The sequence below is a fragment of the Canis lupus genome, chromosome 36 (assembly GCF_048164855.1).
Source record: "Canis lupus baileyi chromosome 36, mCanLup2.hap1, whole genome shotgun sequence".
Lineage (NCBI taxonomy): Eukaryota > Metazoa > Chordata > Mammalia > Carnivora > Canidae > Canis > Canis lupus.
This window is the reverse complement of record NC_132873.1, coordinates 19,425,286-19,445,715: the sequence shown is the minus strand read 5'-3', so window position 1 is coordinate 19,445,715 and position 20,430 is coordinate 19,425,286. Positions and strand designations below refer to the sequence as shown.

Genomic DNA, 20,430 nt, shown 5'->3' with positions numbered 1-20,430 from the left:
CTATAGTAGGCAGACATAGAAAACATTGTTCTTTGCATGACCATGTTTTTTTCTATCAGTGTTAGGTAGTTTATATAATTACATTCAATAAATATTATTCAGTTCAAGTTAGTAATTATTAATCCTCTCCTACTATGTGTAAAACATTGTTTTCTTCCTTAAAACATTGTTTTGTCATAGAAGAGCATAAAAATGCATATAATCAGGGAAAATGAATAGGTTTTCTTTGTTTTGTTTTGTTTTGTTTTTTTAAATTTGAGAGAGCAGAGAGAGAGAGAGATAGCATGAGCAGAGAGGGGGTGGGGCAGAGGGAAAAAGAGACAGAGCAGGGAGCCCGTGCAGGATTTGATCCCGGACCCTGGGACACCTAACCAACTGAACTACCCAGGTACTCGGTTTCCTTTGTTTATAAGAAAAAAACACCCGTTATTTAAAATCCAGGTAGGCTTTTTGTATTTTAGTTAGTTGTTTGATTTGTTTTTTTTTTTTTTAATTTTTATTTATTTATGATAGGCACACAGAGAGAGAGAGGAGAGAGGCAGAGACACAGGCAGAGGGAGAAGCAGGCTCCACGCACCGGGAGCCTGACGTGGGATTCGATCCCGGGTCTCCAGGATCGCGCCCTGGGCCAAAGGCAGGCGCTAAACCGCTGCGCCACCCAGGGATCCCCTGTTTGATTTGTTTAAACAATTAATACCTTAGGTGATTAAGTACCTTCAAATAGGTTTTCTAATTCCCTAATTGTGTCTTGTTTGAAGAGGAAATAGGTATAGCTGATAGAATAAAACATTAAATTTCATTTCATTGTATTCTAAAAATACTCCAAATGTAACTGGCACACTGTGAAATGATAAGCCACAGAAGATATGCCCTCCTACCCACCCTCCCTCCCTCCCTCCCTCCCTCCCTCTCTCCTTCCTTCCTTCCTTCCTTCCTTCCTTCCTTCCTTCCTTCCTTCCTTCCTTCCTTCCCTCCCTCCCTCCCTCCCTCCCTCCCTCCTTCCCTCCCTCAATGGCTCAACAAGAAATGTATTTTTCTCTCACATAACAGTCCAGTAAGGAGGATGGCTGAGATGAGGTAGCTCTGCTCCACTAGTTTATCCTGGGACCCAGATTCCTTTCATCTTAGAATGTGCTACCCACACCAGGGTATGATCATTGTTGGCATGTCTGAGGCTGGCTCTCTTGGCCACGTCTGTGTTCCAGACCTCTTGTGTGTGGTGACCTTAATAGTTTCCCGGAAAATTGGTAAGGTATTTTGTAGGATATCTCTCAACTGGATTTGTCTGATGTTTTTCTTATGATTAGACAGAGGTTATTGCTTTGGGGAGGAAGACTACAAGGGGTAAGATTTAAAAACAGAAATAGCACAAATGCAGAACAGGTCAAGACCCAACTTTCTGGATAAATGCTGTCCTGTACCAGAGAGTGGCATTTATACTAGAAAGATTCAGTTACACATAGTAAAGCTAAGGGTTTGAAATACTATTTTCTTGTGCTTGAAAAAAAAGTGTGATCCTGTATTTCTTTTAGCTCTTGTGATCCCTTAATTAAGTTCATCATCTTTGTTTATTACCTGATACCCAGCATTTTCTCAAAATTCAAAATGGTGTACAAGAGTACAAGTTAGTTTATTTTTCTTTTCTTTTTAATTTTTGTTCAATGGTTTGTTTGCAAATTGGTTAGTGTTGGTAGGAGGAATATTGGTAAGAGGAAAAAACTCGAGGCTTTGGAATTAATGTATGAATATAAGAAGTGGAGGCAAGAGGAGGAAAGAAGTATTTTCCAGATTTTCTTTGCCAGCTTTACAGTTTTACTCCCAATTTCATCTATATCCTCAAGTTTACTATGGCATTTATTAAGGTAGTAAGGAGAAGTTGCATTTCAGGAATGCAGTCACCCTAGTTTGTATATCATTGGACCAATTGGATTGTCAACTTCACTTTCCATATATTTCCTCAATCATTTACTAAGTAGTATAGAGTGAACTAATTTAAAAAATTATTTAAATTTTCTCATACTCTTGCCAATTAATTATCTTTCAATCCTAGTACAGCCACAAATCCTCAGGTTATTACATTATATTCCTATATTTTCCACTCATTCCTCTGTATTTCCAAGATATGCTCGATAAAGTAATTAAGGAATTGATTGATTGATTGATAAGAAGACTGACATAGCTAGACTAGGCTTGGTGAAAGTAGCTTCTCCAACAAGATCTATTGGTTTAGTGTTAAGAAAAAAGCAACATTTGAATGGATGAGATGAGAAACTCATGTTGACTTATTTTGAGGTATGTTTAAATGGAGAAAAGAAATGGCATTCTTTAATTTTATTTTCTATTACTATTGGCAAGGAGTTAAAAGTCAGATGTTTAATTCAGAATTCAGCCTTTCTGTTTTAGAGTTTATAGAGTATTTTTTTTCTGCCTGTGGTTTTATTGCTATCACGAAATAGAACTTTCCCTACTCATTTTTATGTGAGATTTTAAAGAGGTTTTTACAGATTTTTTTTTCAGTAGAAATTTATACATATGTTTGAAACAGTTGTTTGCAGTTATTTCACTACCAAGGACTTCTTTTTTGTATTTGTCTTGAATCCTTCATTCCATGTCTTGGAAGATTCTGTCTACCACCTGGTATTTGATTTAGTAAATGGTCACTTTTCCCTTTAAAAATATTAATCAAAACATCTCAATGCCACACCACCGAGCAAGTCATTTATTTCCAACAGCCAAAGCTATTGATGAGAGGTTAGTTTTAAGTGAAGGAAAAGGAAATTGACATTTTTGTTTTCTTTATATAGATTAAAATACACTGAAAAAAGTGCTAAAAGTATCTATAAGGCATATTATAAATTCTGGAAATTGTGTTACTGAGTTCTGGTCTTTATGATATATATATATCCTTGATATTTTAATAATAAAAAGTCATCTTATTAGAAGTTGAGAACCATTCTCTTCGACTGCTTTTTTAAAATGATGGTAAAATACACATAACATAAAATTGATCTTCTTAACCATTTTTAAGTGTACAGTTCAGTAATACTCAGTATATTCATATTGTTGTGCAACCAATATCGAGAACTCTTTTCATCCTGTAAAACTGAGGCTCACAAAAGGTAAATAAAATGTTACTCTTTGGGGAGTATTACGTATCTTAACCCCACAAAGCAACTGAAGTGCTATGTTTTGAATAAACAAATATATTTAGTTTTTCCAATGTTAAAAATTCATTCTGTAGCTAATAGTGCAATTATAGGCATTACTTATAGACTCTTGTTGGGATGTTAATATGGCTATAGTTGTAAGGACAACATGGGCAGAACCAGAAAAAAATTTATCCTAAACCATTCCAAAGGTCTAGTTTTATTTATGTTTAAATATTTTATTTATTTATTTATTCATGAGAGATACAGAGAGAGAGAGAGTCAGAGACATAAGCAAAGGGAGAATCAGGCTCTTTGCAAGGAAACTGATGTGGAACTTGATCCCAGTCCGCGGGATCATGGCCTGAGCCGAAGGCAAACACTCAATTGCTGAGCCAACCAGGTGTCCCTAAAGGTCTAGGTTTAGATTAAAAGTCGTATATATTTATGGACATCTCTGGAAAATGTTACATGACCAGTACTAGCTATATTCGTATCTATCAGCTATTGGCAATAATATTTCATCAATAAGCTACCTTTAAGCTCAGTGACTTTAAGAGTAAGCATTTATTCTCATGATCATAGGCCTGTAGATCAGCTGGAATTTGCCTGATACAGGCTACTCCACTCCAGGCTGCAGAGTCAGCTCAGGTCTTCTCTATCTGGGGCTCAGGATCAATAGTAGCATCTACTCAGAATAAGTTCTTATACTGGATTATTTGATCACAGGAAATACAAACACCAGTAAAAAAGAGTTACTTTCAAAATTTAAAAGGCAGTTTCTTTTAGCATCTACATATTTAGTACCAACCAACATATTTGTATGTTAAAAAGCGCTCACTTTTTTTTTTTAAGATTTTATTTACTTATTCATGAGAGGCAGAGAGAGAAAGAGAGAGGCAGAGAGAGAAGCAGACTCCATGGAGGAAGCCCGATGTGGGACTCGATCATGGGACCCTAGGACCATGTCCTGAGCCAAAGGCAGACACTCAACCGCTGAGCCACCCAGGCGTCCCAGTGCTCAGTTCTTTAAAAATAGTTGTATATTACAATGGATATCCAAAATGTACCACAAATGCTATAAATCAAAATTATTTCTCATTTGGCTAATATTTATTATTATTATTATTATTATTATTATTATTATTATTAAGATTTTATTTATTCATGAGAGACACACACAGAGAGGCAGAGACATAGGCAGAGGGAGAAGGAGGCTCCCTGCAGGGAGCCCAATACAGGACCTGATCCCTGGATCCCAGGATCATGTCCCCAGCCAAAGGCAGACAGACACTCAGCCATTGAGCCACCCAGGCGCCCCTCTGCTAGCTTTTAATACAAATGTTTTAGTTATGTAATTTTTAACCTTGTTTAATATAATCTGTTATTGTAAAGATCAATAACTTTTATTTTTTGTTAAGTCAGTGATTTTAGTTGATAATGTTCAAAGTGTTGTATCTATCCAAAGGATTAGAGCTACCAAAGAGTCATTCCTTTAAAAAGCTTACTGTGGTTTGTTTTGCAATTTGATATAAACTAGGAGATGGGGATCCCTGGGTGGCGCAGCGGTTTGGCGCCTGCCTTTGGCCCAGGGCGCGATCCTGGAGACCCGGGATCGAATCCCACGTCGGGCTCTCGGTGCATGGAGCCTGCTTCTCCCTCTGCCTATGTCTCTGCCTCTCTCTCTCTCTGTGACTATCATAAATAAATAAAAATGTTAAAAAATAAATAAATAAATAAACTAGGAGATGATTTTTTAAAAAGATTTTATTTATTCATTTGAAAGAGAGAGCACAAGCAGGAGTAGTGACAGGCAGAGGGAGAGGGAGAAGCATGCTCCCCACTGAACAGAGAACCAGACACAGGGCTTGATGCCAGGACCCTGGGATCATGACCTGACCCATCCACCCACCCCTTAAGAGATTTTTTTTTAAAAACTAAATTGCTTTTATCTTACCTTTATCACATAGAGATCATAAGACAACTAAGGCTTTTTTATCTGTTTTTGTTTGAAAAGCAAGATAGCATTGGACTAAAAATAGAACTTCCTGCATTGTTCAGAATGTCACCAGTGCTTCTTAGCAGGACATATGGGTGCCTTTAAGACAGATAGGTTTGCTGACAAGAATATATAAATGGACAAAGGAACATAAAAGATAAAGAAAGGTAAAAAGAGGGATTGGAAAAAGAAGCGCCTGTGTTGGAGAAAGATAACAGTACCAGTAAGAATTACTCTAACTCCCCTTGGCCTTACCAGTGCCCTCAATATTTTGTCACTTTACTTCCTTATTCTCACTATCTAAGAAGTGGGGTTTAATAGGAATTGAACAAATATTTAGGGACAGTTTGAGTGAGAATATCAATAATGTTCTGATGGACACCCTATTCCTTTTACTGTCCTTTCATGGAAGACCAGATGTGCATGTTTAGAAGGTCCCTTTTAAAGAATTGTCAAATAAGCTACCGTAAATGCTTTGAAGGTAGGGGATAAGGGAAATCTGAGAACAATGGAAATGAATTAAGGATTTCACTGGTTTTAGATATGTATTAAGAATGGTCTTGTAGGGATCCCTGGGTGGCGCAGCAGTTTAGCGCCTGCCTTTGGCCCAGGGCGTGATCCTGGAGACCCGGGATCGAATCCCACATCGGGCTCCCGGTGTATGGAGCCTGCTTCTCCCTCTGCCTATGTCTCTGCCTCTCTCTCTCTCTCTCTCTGTGACTATCATAAATAAAAATTAAAAAAAAAAAAAAGAATGGTCTTGTAAACAGTGCTAATTTCATAAAGCCTTGCCCAATAAAGCATATTTTCCTCCATCCTATCTCTCAATCTCAAAGCTTTTCTTTCTGCTCTGTTCCTACCCTAGTGCATCTTTTACTAACTCTGGCCTTCTTGGCTGCTAGCTATTGCCTCTGCTGCCAAAACATTAGGAATAGCAAAAGAATATGCAGTTTTTCATTTGTCTACTTAATATTTTTCTCTTGCCAACAAAATTGGATATTTTAAAGTACTAAATATAACTGAAAAACCAAATGTTTACATTTGTGGAGTTTCTATGAGCTTAGTAGGAATTACCTACATTGATCTTTTAATTATCATAAGTCCCAGACTCATTGCAAGGAAAAATAACTGCATTTGTTGTATAGAAAAGCAACTCTAAATTAATTTCATGTGCACACAACAGCATGGTTAAATCTTCAAAATATATTGTTGAGAACAAGAAGCAAGGCATAAAAATTCAAAAATAGGCATTAAAAAACCCCAAACCTAAACATACAGAGAATATAATACTATAAAGTGGGGCAAGGAAATGATCACCACAAAAGTCAGGATAGTGCCTACTACTGGGGAGGAAAAAGGCTGTTACTGATCAAGGCGGAGCCGGTAGGCGATTTTTAGGATCTGAATAGTCTGTTTCTTGGTGTAGCTACATGAGTGTTTACTTCCTAATAATTCACTAAACTGTATGTTTGCATTATAAACACTATTGTGCATTTATTTTATATTAAGAATGGTCTAAAAGATAGGAAAACAATTATGAGAAAAACTAGAAAATAGGAATTTAATAGCTAGTTTTCTCTACACATCTATATTGCTTTCCTTGTAAGTTTGAGCACCTTACTATCATAATTGAAAGAACATTAAACGGAGGGAGTTGTCTGTACAATGTAACTCATATTTTGTTTTCTAGTAATAAGCAAATGACTGGAAGATATAATTTCCACTTTAAACTCACATTATTTCATGTTTTTTTCTGAGAACAAGGGTCTTTGGTATGAATTCTGGATTTAGAAGATCTGTCTATAAATAATAGATGAGAAAATTGAGTAGGGATCTCTGAGTGATTCATCTCTGGTTTGATTCTGTATTGTGGGATTTTAACCAACTGAGCCACCCAGGCACCCCTGTATTGTGAGATTTTAATATTTGTTTTATTTTATATGAGGAATATTGCAGTAGTTAGATTTCCATTTTTCTTGTGTCATTTTAGGCTCAAATTAACACTTCTAACTCAATTATGTTATCCGTGCTTTCTGTGAGAAGTATTAAATAATTATTTTCCAAAGCTGTTGCATGGAATAACCACCTTTTTGTTTTATCATATCTCTGTATAAAGCTAAAAAATAAAATCTTGACAGAATATAGACGATTAGGTCTGGTAGAATTATATAAGGATATTTTGAGAGCATATTTAATGGTATTTTCTTTATAATCTGATATAATCTGTATTTTCTTGTATTTACTAAAAATTATTAAAATGTATTTACCTAAATGTTTTTTTCCTTCTATTATTTAGTGGCTTTATTCTAGTGAAATATAATTAATTTTGTTAGTTTTAGTTCATTCTTTAATGAAAGAAATAAATGCTAACATTCAGTGTCTTCTAACCACAAAACAGCTCTCTTAAAGAAATTAGAATTATAAATACAAAGCTAAAAGTTAAGAAGGATAGGCATTGAAAGTCTTTCCTCTGTTTTCTTGTCAGTCCCCTCCCCCAACCTTTTTTTGGTTTAACTCAAATTGTTTGTCTTTCTTTCCTTTAGTTTTCCACTATTCCTTTTATAATTCAGCCATAAAATTCCTGAACTCAGCAGAGCACGAACTCTTTTGTTTATTGTTGTTATTTATTGTGTTTCTTACAAACAAGGTTTACTCAAGTGATTAACAAGGCAAGTTAAATTTAAAGCAGTCCTAAATATTCAGTATTCCTTACCAATTTGGAAAAAAAAAAATAGAAATCTGCCTCCTCTCAATTTGTTTTTTTAGACATTCAACATAAACATTAATCTGATTATGATTACTGTATAGTTGCAATTCTAAACATATTAATTAAAGTAAGTCAACAGTGTTTATACTTTGTAAAAATATTTGTTCAAAACATTGATCTGCACAGTATATCATCATTACAGAAATGATATTTAGGAATCTGAATTATTTTGCTAAGGAATTCATTTAACTCTGATCACATCAATTATTTTGATTTTAAATGTTTTTCTTTGCTTTTATGAATAAGTACATTGCTCTTTAAAAAAAATGTTTTTAAACCTAATCCCTAATTTGCCTTTCCACACAGTTGTAAAAGATTAAGGAGCCAACAAAACCACCAGTGTGTTATATTTAAGATTTCCTTTGTTGCTGCTGCACATGCAACAATGTTGTTCTTTCTTTGACACAGACCCAGACAAAGGCTGAGTGTAGCAAGGAAGCAGACAGCACGCCTCCAGTAGTGGCCCCTGCCTGGCTCCAGGATTTGTAAACAGAAACATCCCAGGCTCCAATGAGGCAGACAGCGGCTCCCTGTCTGTTTTGCATTCAGGAAGCACTTGCTTGCATAAACTCAGCCATTGCACACAGACATACATAGCAGTGTTTACATTTGGCTGAGTATTTAATTGAGAAAGCTAATAGGAGGAAGAGGGTTTATTAGAGCTAGGGGAATAAGACAATTTCAGGTATAGCATAAACTGTAGCATATATATTTAAGAGAAAAAAATTTTAAAGAAACAAAAAACAAAGGTTAGAGGAGTTTTCTGGTCAAAGACTTCTTTTATTGCACACATATGTGAATACACATTGGAATATTTTTCCTGGCAGTTTTCCAGGGATCTCATATTTTTAGACCATATAACATCCTGGAAACCTTTTTATTTGAAATAGTTGACCATTAACATGATTTTTAACATGTTTAAAAATCTATTTTAACACTTTTTAAATCATCACTATTATGTAAATTAATTTCTATTTCAGATTTTGAATTAATGAATATTTTTATGTGAAAGCTATGTTGTATTTTCTTTTGTAAATTTAAGAATAAAAGCAAAGAGATGTTGAGCATTAAAAAAAATTAAAAGACTCATACAGAATTTTAGGATGAGAAAGACCTTAAAGTTTACCTAGTATAATCACTTTTTATTTTTATTTATTTTTATTTTTTAATCACTTTTTAAAAACTAGTTTAATTCATTTTAATAACAAACTCACAGGAAGAGCACAGAAGACAAACATTAAAAATATGCACTTACTTGTATGTAGGACAACTCATAAAAGTATAGTGAATGGATGGAATCTACTGTATGATAAAAATGCTATAAACACCACTTAGTTGCTGTCAATAAGAAATTTACTTGTTCTTTAAAAATCCAAATGCTGGCACCATCTAGAAACATTTGCAGGTTTATTTATAATTGTTATAAAGTTAAACTGCTGAAACGTGTTCACTAAAACATTTTGACTTACGTGTTAATGCCTTCTGTCCCCTCACTTATATTAAAAATTTACATATAAATGAAAATGGAAAAACCACAGTATCTGATTTCTGTTCCTTACTTTTTGACTCTGAATTACATACTTAGGTGGGTACCTTTTGACCCTGTGGGGGGAAAGTGTCTAACAGAACTACCAATAACAGGAAGAAAGGGGGGGGAAAGTGGATTTTTGTTGTTTGTGAAGATAAAATGTTTCCTGTCACAGTGGATTCTCCACACATGTGGCATGATACTTGGGCACAATTGTTACACATTTGGCATGTATAGCACACAGGTTGGGGTCTTCAGAAAAGACCCTCCAGATACTGCAAAGCACCAGTAACTGCACTCTGGAAGTGCAGATCTCTTTTGATATCCTGCACAATTTCCCACACTAAATGCTGGAAAGGAGGATTAGGAATCAGAATTTCAATGGAATTCTGATAACATCTAATTTCATGAACTATTATAATACTAGGGCTGTAACAATGAGATTTCTTCAGTAATAAGCAGCCCAGGTAGATGCTCCAGAATTTTTGAATTAAAACTCATATAAAAAAAAAACTCATATAATTTTTTAGAAAAAATCTTAGTTTTTTAAGACTGTTTTCTTACACTTTACATTCCTTTATAACAAGTTAGTCCAGATTATAAAACACATCAAGTCAAGTACATGGACAACATGAAAAAAGAGCAGACAAAGGATGAGATGGAAAAATTAGAAATAAGATGCAATTCTTTAGAAAACCTCAGTGGTCTGAGAATCCCTAATAGGTTCTGAGGGTTATCACTATAGACTAATCATATTCAAAATTATACCTAGTCATGTAAAAAGAAATTTGGTTGATATATCTACTTTAAGAAGGCAGGAAAAATGTACATTGTCTTTTTCAGAGCATTTTACATAGAATGTTTCAAGTTTTAAAATGTACTTAATTACAAATACTCATTGGCCTCTTTTCCAGCAATTTTGCGTCTTTACTAATCATTTTTCAGTGACGCCTGCAGGGGAAATTGTCCCTTTTGGGGGTTGGGTGGAGATAATGAGCTTAGTTTTGAGTATGTGTTTATATATCTCTAAAATAATAGGAAGAAAAGTATATTTGTCAAAGAACCTGTATATGTACATAAATTAATGCATTATTTAATCCACATATTAATAAATTAATCCATTTGAATTTATTTTTGTTTATGGTATAAGAAAGTGGTCCAGTTTCATTCACTTGCTTGTCGCTGTCCAGTTTCCAACACCATTTGTTGAAGAGACTATTTTTTTCCATTGGATATTCTTTCCTGCTTTGTTAAAGATTAGTTCACCATAGAGTTGTGGTTCTGTTTTTGGGTTTTCTATTGTTTCATTGATCTATGTGTCTGTTTTTGTGCCAGTACCATACTATCTTGATCACTACAGCTTTGTAATATAACTTGAAGTCCGGAATTGTGATTCCTCCAGCTTTGCTTTTCTTTTTCAAGATTGCTTTGGCTATTCGAGGTCTTTTGTGGTCTATAAAATTTTAGGATTGTTTATTCTAGCTCCATTGAAAATGCTTGTGATATTTTGATAGGGATTGCATTAAATGTGTAGATTACTTTGGGTAGTATAGGCATTTTTTTAAAAGATTTTTATTTATTTATTCATGAGAGGCAGACAGAGAGAGAGGCAGAGACACAGGCAGAGGGAGAAGCAGGCCCCATGACAGAGCCCGATGTGGGACTCGTTCCCGGGTCGCCAGGATCAAGCCCTGGGCTAAAGGCAGCGCTAAACCACTGAGCCACCTGAGCTGCCCCAGTATAGACATTTTAATAATATTTGTTCTTCCAACCCATGAGCATAGGCTCTTTTTCCATTTCTTTGTGTCATCTTCAATTCATTAGTGTTCTACTTTTTATAGTATAGCTCTTTTACCTCTTTGGTTAGGCTTATTCTAGGTATCTTACAGTCTTTGGTGCAGTTGTAAATGGATCGATTCCTTGATTTCTCTGTTTCTTCATTATTGGTGTATAGAAATGCTACAGATTTCTGTACATTGATTTTGTATCCTGTGACTTTACTGAATTCATGTATTAGTTCTAGCAATTTTTTGGTGTAGTCTTTTGGATTTTCTACATGGAGAACCATGTTATCTTCAAGTAGTGAAAGTTTGACTTATTCACTTGCCAGTTTGGATACCTTTCATTTCTTTTTATTATCTGATTGCTGAGGCTAGAACTTCCAGTAGTATATTAAGTAGTAGGGTGAGGGCAGCCCCGGTGGCTCAGCGGTTTGGCGCCTGCCTTCAGCCCAGGGCGTGATCCTGGAGACCCAGGATCGAGTCCCACGTCGGGCTCCCTGCATGGAGCCTGCTTGTGTCTCTGCCTCTCTCTCTCTCTGTCATGAATAAATAAACAAAATCTTAAAAAAAAAAGTAGTAGGGTGAGAGTGGACATCCCTGTCTTGTTCCCAACAGTAAAGGAAAAGCTCCATTTTCCCCCATTGAGGATTATATTTAAGTTGTAGGTCTTTCATATATGGCCTTTTTTATGTTGAAATATGTTCCCTCTATTCCTACTTTGTTGAAGGTTGGTTTTTGTTGTTGTTTTTATTTATTATTTTATTTTTTAAGATTTATATTTATTCATAGAGACACACAGAGAGAGAAAGGAGAGGCAGAGACACAGGCAGAGGGAGAACCAGGCTCCATGCAGAGAGCCTGACATGGGACTCGATCCAGGGTCTCCAGGATCACGCCCTGGGCTGCAGGTGGCGCTAAACCACTGCGCCACCGGGGCTGCTCTGTTGTTGTTTTTAGACTTACAATTTTAGAGAGTGTGTGAGCAGGGGTGGAAGGAGAGAGGAAGAGGGAGAGAATCTCAAGCAGATGCCCAGCTGAGTGCAGAACACCATATAGGGCTTGATACCACGACCCTGAGATCATGATCTGAGCTGAAATCAGAACATGATCTGAGCTGAAATCAAGAGTTGAATGTTTGACTGAGCCAGCCAGGTGCCCCTTGTTGAGATTTTTATCAAGAATGAATGCTGGGGCTGCCTGGTGGCTCAGCACTCAGCACAGAGTCTGCTTCTCTCCATCTTGCTCTGCCTCTCCACCTGTTCTCTTCTCCTTCTCTCTCTCAAATAAATAAATAAATCTTTTAAAAAATGGATGCTGTACTTTGTCAAATGCTTTTTCTGCATCTATTGAGAGGATCATATGGTTCTTTACTTTCTTTTTTTTTTTTTATTGTATGGTTCTTATCCTTTCTGTTAATGTGGTATATCACATTTATTGATTTTCGAATATTGAACCACATATGCATTCCAGGAATATATCCCAGTTGATTGTGGTGAATAATTCTTTTAATGTACTGTTGAATTTGATTTACTAGTATTTTGTTGAGAATTTTTGCATGCACATTCATCAGGGATATTGATCTGTAATTTTCTTTTTAGTTTAGTCTTTGTTGGGTTTTGGAAACAAGGTAATGTTGACCTGGTAGAATGAGTTTGGAAGTTTTCCTTCCATTTTTATCTTTTGGAACAATTTGAGAAGAATAAGTGTCAACTCTTCTTTAAATGTTTAGTAGAATTCCCCTGGGAAGCCATCTACATATGTTCTTCTTATTAATCATGTTTAAATCACACCCTCTGCAACTTTTGTTTATTGTTCAACTATCATTTTTAAGACTGAGTATAGCTTTTCTCATCTTTTTAGCAATTTAGTCTCCTTTTGATAGTAGAAGAGCATATAGTAACTGCAAAATATATTGAATTCCACTGTAGAATAAGATGGCTTTTTAATTTAGATTGCTGGACTCTGTTTTTATGGGTGGTATCCATAAAGAGTTTGGGCTTGTTATTTATTTTAAAGATAGTACAGTACTCATTAATTTTACTGAATAAAATATAGATCTTTTGCAGAGGAAAAGAGACCTAATTGTATATTTTAAATGTCAGTCATTGCTTTGTAATCTGGAGATGTCATTAACAAAGCTATTGACATGTAGATAATGCCAAACAGGGTGCTATCTGAATACACAGACACATAATGAGGGACATTCCTTGATTTTACAAAAGCATTTATTCCATTTAGAATCTGTTGCAGTATTCTTTTTGGCTTCATGATCAGCCCCAAGCTTCTGCTTTTGATTTCATATCAGACTGATCTATCTGCCTCATGGTTTTTCAACAGCTCACAATTACACTTTAAGTGTAATTAAGAGCATCTTTTAAGTGGTTTTCTCTCCCTCCCCTTATTTACTTCTGTAGTTCATTCTAAAGAAAACATTTATCTTATGTTGATTATTATTATTATTTTTTAAGATTTTATTTATCTATTCATGAGAGACAGAGGCAGACACACAGGCAGAGGGAGAAACTGGCTCCATGCAGGGAGCCCGATGTGGGACTCACTCGATCCAGGGACTCCAGGATCATGCCCTGGGCCAAAGGCAGACGCTAAACTGCTGAGCCACCCAGGCATACCTATGTTGATGATTCTTTTAAGTTTAGATAGCCTACTGCATTTGATTTATTATATTTTGGAATATTGTATTTTGGAATAAGGATGTAGCAGAGTATAATAGTTTACATTTTGGGTAAACCTCCTGGCCATTTAATACAAAATAGGACTCAAAGGTGACAATGTTAAATTGCTGTGAAGTTGATGAGATGCCTGTGGCATGTTTATATTTTGTAGACAAAGGAAAATAGGTTGAAACTATCATTTTGTTATGCAGTTTGTTGGCATAGAGTTGAAGAAGGATTTTTGTTTCTTTAGTAAATCTTATGTTATCAGATACTAGAATTTCTAAACTCAGACTTTAAGGGAAGCTGAGACACCAAAAGTACAATGTTAGAGGATAATTCTTTGTTTTTTTAATTTTAATTTTTTTATTTGAGTATAATTCACACACAATGTTATATTAGTTTCAGGTGTTCAACATAGTGATTTAGATAACTCTTCTTTGATAGCAAAACAGGCACATCTGTATCCCACTAATAAAAAGGACAACATATGCACAAAAACTGGTACTACACTGTGAATCCTTAGAGAGCAAAAGGTAAGCTCTTTTAAAATGATAGTTATTGGGTTTTTTCTGCCTAGAATAAAAATAGTACATATTAATTGTAGAAAATTTAGAAAATTTATAAAAATTGCTCAAAATCTTTGTTAATATTTTAGTGCATTTCCTTTTAGTCTTTTTCTGTGCATAAGTATTTTATTGTAAGACATCATATAAAACATAACTTACCATAAAATATCATTGAACCCATATCAAAAAAGAAAACATTCTAGATGACACCTGTGTTGTATCTTTTCTAAACACAACTCGATTTCCTTCCTAGGGAGAGCTATAATTCTGACTCTTAAGATAACCATTTCCTCATTTTTCTTTATAGCTTTTCTATTTTCTAATATATACCCAAGTTTAATGTAGTATTTAATTGTTCCAGTTTTTGAACTTCATATATCAATTAAATCAGAGCATGTTCTTTGGTATCTTGCTTCCTTCACACAATGTGATGTTTTAAAAATTTGTGCTATTGAGTGAAGCTGTAGTTCTTCTGGCATTCATTTGTTTGTTTGTTTGTCTTTTTAAAAGTGTAGTGAATGCAAGTCACTTCCATCGCTGTGTAGTATTCTGTTGTATGGCTATACCACAGTTTACTTTAACATTCTCCTGTTGATAAATATTTGGGTTGCTTCTAATTTTTGTATACTATGACTGATTCCGTTATGAACATTCTTGAACATATGTCCTGGTTCACGTGTGTGTGAAATTCTCCAAAGTATATAACTAGGAGTAGATTTTCTTGATCATTGTGTATATGTATCTTCAACTATAATAAATAAAGCTAAACTATTTCCAAAGAAGTTGTACCAATTTGGACTACAAGCAAAAGTATATGAAAGTTCTCTTTGCCAACACTTTTGTTCATAATAATTTTTCATGGAGTTTAAAAAAGGGATTAAAAATATAAGACATCACTACCAAATAATCAAGAAGGTAGGAAAAATATTCTGATGCCTTTCTGTTGCCCAGAAAACAATAGGCAAGGGCAAATTGTCTAAAATAAGATCATAAAAATAAACACAAAGATATCACTAATTATCTTAAATATAAATGGATTAAGCACTGCAGTTAAAAAACAAAGATATTTGGATTAATTTTAAAACACAAGCATGTACATGCAAAATAATGGAGTTGATCCCGTACCTCACACCATATACAAAAATTAACTAAAAATGGATCAGGGGCAGCCCCAGTGGCGCAGTGGTTTAGCACCACCTGCAGCCCGGGGTGTGATTCTGGAGACCCGGGATCGAGTTCCACGTCAGGCTCCCTGCATGGAGCCTGCTTCTCCCTCTCCCTGTGTCTCTGCCTCTCTCTGTGTGAGTGTGTCTCTATGAATAAATAAATAAAATCTAAAAAAAAAAAACTATCAATGTCAACATCGTGAGTGTTAAAAAAAAAAAAAAAATGGATCAGTAACCTAAATATAAAAGTTAAAACCGTAGAGCTTTTAGAAGAAAACATGGGATATATCTTCATAGCCTAGGATTTAGCAGTGAATTCTTAAATACAGATCCCAGAAGTGTGAGATTATATAACCTGAGCCGAAGGCAGACACTTGACCAACTGAGCCACCCAAGTCCCCTCCACTATATTTTTAACACATTTATCATAGTTATTTAAGTCTCTGATATTTTCATCCCAGTGATTGTTTCTGTTGGTGACTCCTTTTTGGCATTGAACTATATTTTCTTTTTTACATCTTTTGACTTTTGGTTGAATAATGAACATTGCAGATAAAAGAAAAGTAGAGTCTAAAATAAGTATTATTTATGTCCCCCAGCAAGAACAAGAGGAAGAGAGCAGGCCCTCAGCTGTTGGGGAGTCCCTGCCCCAACTTAATCCTCCAACACACTGAGAATCTCCTGACCTCCAATTTACATCCTAGACCCCGAGGAAGGGGAGGGGCTTGGGGAGCCCTACCTTGTCATGTACCATCAATAAAGTATACTGTACCCCCCCCCAAAAAAAAGTATTATTTATGTCCAGAAAAGGATAAAAGGATACATCCTATTTTTTCAAGCTATTACCAGGTAGGGTTAAATGAACGTAGTCTGTTAACTGAGCTGTATATTTGGGCTTTGTTTTTGCTTCAGTTTGATGCATTTTTTAATAGGTTTCAAATGATTTGAGGGCAAGATGAACCTTCACCTCAGTATGGTTTGAGATATCAGTGCTTATAGGATTTCTCTTAGTTCTCCTTCTTTGCCTTCAGCCTTTGCTGGCACTTCTAGAAAGAGCACTTCTAGAAAGAGCTCTCTCAACTTTACTAATCCTTGCCCAGTTGCAGGTGGACACTGTCTTGTAATCAGTGAAAGCCTGCCCAGAAAATTTGCTTCAGCTCTCTTCCCCTATTCTCAGACTTTAGCAGGCCTTTTGTACCTACACTTTAGAGGGTTCTATCAGTTCTCATGTCCTGCCTCTATTCATACTTGTGAGTACTTGGTAAAGAAAGGCCTGTAGAAAAGAGTTGGTAGGTGACTGCAAGCTCTTTTTGTATGCACAGCCCCTAGATATTCTTAGCTGTCATGCTATCCAGTACTCTTATGCTTTAAGAATTTGTTAAATGTTTGGCTGTTTCTTCCTACTCACCTCTATGGATGGTGTCTTCTACTTACTACGTCACCAAGGATAAAGGCACTTTTAGGTCTCTTCTCTCTTAGAAAGGGATTGTTACATACTAGTTTTTAATAGATTGGTTTCTTTGTGTCCTTTGCTCTTAATGAACTTTAAAGAAAAGGCTGTGATTTTGTGGGTTTCCTAGGTGTCTTGGGTTATTATTAGGGTGGCAATAAAATTTGCTTGCATCTTTTTATATCCTAACTGAAATGGAAGTAACTTTTTTCACATTTTTTAAAAAATATTTTATGTGTTTATTTGAGAGAGAGAGAGAGATAGCAAGAGAGATCACAAGCTGGGGAGAGGGACAGAGGGAGAGGGAGAAGCAGGCTCCCTGCTGAACTGGGAGCCCAACATGGGGCCTGATCCCAGAGCCCTGGGATCATGACCTGAGCCAAAGGTTGACACTTAATTGACTGAGGCACCCAGGCACCCCTACCTTTTTTCACATTTTAACATATCTAATGTGATGCATCATTTATTTCATCTTATTTAAACAGCCATCAATCAAAAGACTTACTATTGCTTTCCTACCACTAAGAAAAACATTATCTCAAATAATTATAAAATGATATCAATGTGTGAAGCATCCCAACTTAAGAGATTTTTAGATGACGGCAGTGTGCATATTAAAATTGATTAAATATGATGCTTGTCATCTGCACACACATGAACTTGATTGTTAGACTGATAGACTATCTACTGAACAAACAGTCCCTCAATGTTTCTGTCAACAGACCATTTGAGAAAATTATAGTTCTGTCATTTGAAAACTATATTGGATGGCAAAATATTGATGTTGCTAAGATATAGTATTAGATATTTGAAGATTATGTACTTTCTACTTTTTAGTGGGAAGTTTTTATAATAAAAAGATTAAAAATAAAACAATCTCCCATTGGCACTTTTTGGTATGATCAAAAAAGCTTATGCATTGGCAGGCTTAGTCTGTAGATCATGGGATTCTTTTTTGGGGGGGAGGGACTTTTGATCTTTAAGATTCAAACCTCATGTAGGGTGTAGAGCTTACACACACACAAAAGAAAGAAAGAGAGAGTGGGGGGAGGGGGGGAGGGAGGGAGGGGAGAAGGAAGGAAGGAAGGAAGGAAGGAAGGAAGGAAGGAAGGAAGGAAGGAAGGAAGGAAGGAAGGAAGGAAGGAAAAGAGAAAAGAGAAAAAAGGGACGCCTGGGTGGCTCAGCAGTTCAGCGTCTGCCTTTGGCTCAGAGTGTGATCCTGGAGTCCTGGGATCAAGTCCCACATCAGGCTCCCTACATGGAGCCTACTTCTCCCTCTGCCTATGTCTCTTCCTCTCTCTCTGTGTCTCTCCTGAATAAATAAATAAAATCTTTTAAAAAAGAAAAGAGAAGAGTGTGCGTACATTAAAATTTTCAGAATGGGTGTCAGTCCCAGGGAAGAAAATTCCAAAGATGATAGTGGAAAGCACTCTAATAAGAAATGCTGTATTCTTCTTCTCAATTATGTTTTTAATGGCACAAAAGAAAGAATGTGTGTAGAGTCATTGTATTGCCCACTTGAAACTAATATATGTCATTTATATCTAAATTAAAAAAAAAGAAATGTATGGAAAACAGAACATAGATGTTAGCTTCAAAAAGAGATTCAGAAAAATCAGAAAGTTTTAGGGATACCTAGGCCAATTTATTTTTATTCTCTTTTTAAAGTTCACATAAACCTATTTTGAAAAAGCTATGACTAGGTAATCTAAAGGAGTTGTTTCAGTAAGTATAGTTTGAGATATAGTGTAAGCAGTATAATTTTTAATACAGTATTTCTTTTTTCTGAATAAAAAAATATAAGTACCATATAGTTAATATTTGTAGTGTGTTTAAGATACTACTCTTCTTCATAGACTATAAAAAGCATCTGTTGCTTAAATCAGTGCCTTTCTTAAATCAAACTTTTTAAAATAGGAACATTTCTGGAAACTTTACTATTTATATTTATTATCACATAATTTTAACCTTTTTTCTAGAAGTTTTGGTAATGCTAAAATCACTATCTGTTAACAAGAAAAATAGAACAACAGGTGCTTTCATTCATTGCTAGTAGGAATCAAAACAGTATGGCCAATTTGGAAGATAGTTTGACAGTTTTTTTTAGAGCTGAGCATAGGCTTACCATACAACTCAGCAGTCCTGCTCCTCGCTATTTACCCAAATAAGTTGAAAACTTATGTCTATACAAAAATCTGTATAAAAATGTTTATAGCAACTTTATTCATAGTTGCCGAAATTGGAAGAAACCAAGGTGTCTTTCCATAGGTGAGTGGATAAACACTGGTACATCCATGCCATGAAATGTCATTCACTGATGACAGTGAACTATTCAGCCACAAAAAGACATGGAGTAATCTTATATGCATATTGTTTAGTGAAAGAAACTAGTCTGAAAAGTCTACATAGTGTATTATTTCAACTATATGACATTCTGGAAAAGGCAAAACTATAGGCACAGTACAAATATCAGTTGCCAGACAGGTGGGAGGTGGAGTGGGGAATGAATCGGTGGAGCACAGGACACTTTAGGTTAGCAAAATTATTTTGTATGATACTGTAACTGTGAATACCTCTATTAAAACCCATAGAACTGTACAACACAAAGAGTGAAACATAATGTAAACTATGGGCTTCAGTTAATATATTGATAATGGTTCATCAATTGTAACAAATACGCCACTCTGTATCAATCTGTTCCAGCAGCTATGGGAGAGGAAAATATTTTTTCTCCTACCCTTCTAGGTTCTTGGCTGAGAGTGTCACATCCCCTGTACTCCCATAATAAAAAGACAGTGTAACAGGATAAAAACAGATTTAATAACATATATATATTCTTCCTGCATACATGAGATACCCAGGAAAACTGGGTAAATCTTTGAAATGGCCTAAGTCACCACCCTAAATACTATCTCCAGCTAAGCCAACAGAAGGGGAGTGGAGAGGGAGTTTACTAGGAAAAGCACAGTAAACAAATGTATGGTTGCTGAGCAGATTTAAATCAATGTCTTCTCTATTGATTACAGTTTCTAGAGTTTTAGTCATATTCTTCTTCCTAGTACAGAGGAGACACCTTGTAACAAATGGAAATCTTCCTTATAAATTGTGTGTTACAAAAGGGTAACTTCTACTTGGTTTTCAGAGCTTCTTTGTCTCGTGTTTCTTAAAAAGAACCAGCTCATGATAGTCCTTATGCCAAAGAGGTATATTTTGGGGTATTGTATTCTGCTACCCCCTCCCTTTTTTTTTTTTTTTCACCAAAGGAGATCTTTCTCTTTTATTAGATTAAAAAACACAAAACCAGTAGGAACTGGAGGGAAAGAAATATAGAAAAGGGCTGGGCGAAGCTCAG

The 20,430-nt window shown here is 35.5% G+C and overlaps 1 protein-coding gene across 1 annotated transcript in view; it reads left to right on the top strand.

The window, feature by feature from the left end:
- The first annotated feature begins 1,165 nt into the window (after nt 1-1,165).
- BMPR2 (bone morphogenetic protein receptor type 2) overlaps nt 1,166-20,430 on the top strand; it is a 67,509-nt gene continuing 48,244 nt past the window's right edge. Inside the window, exon 1 of the mRNA XM_072812650.1 lies at nt 1,166-1,247. Within this exon, the coding sequence (XP_072668751.1) occupies nt 1,166-1,247 (82 nt within the window). The remainder of the gene's footprint in view (nt 1,248-20,430) is intronic.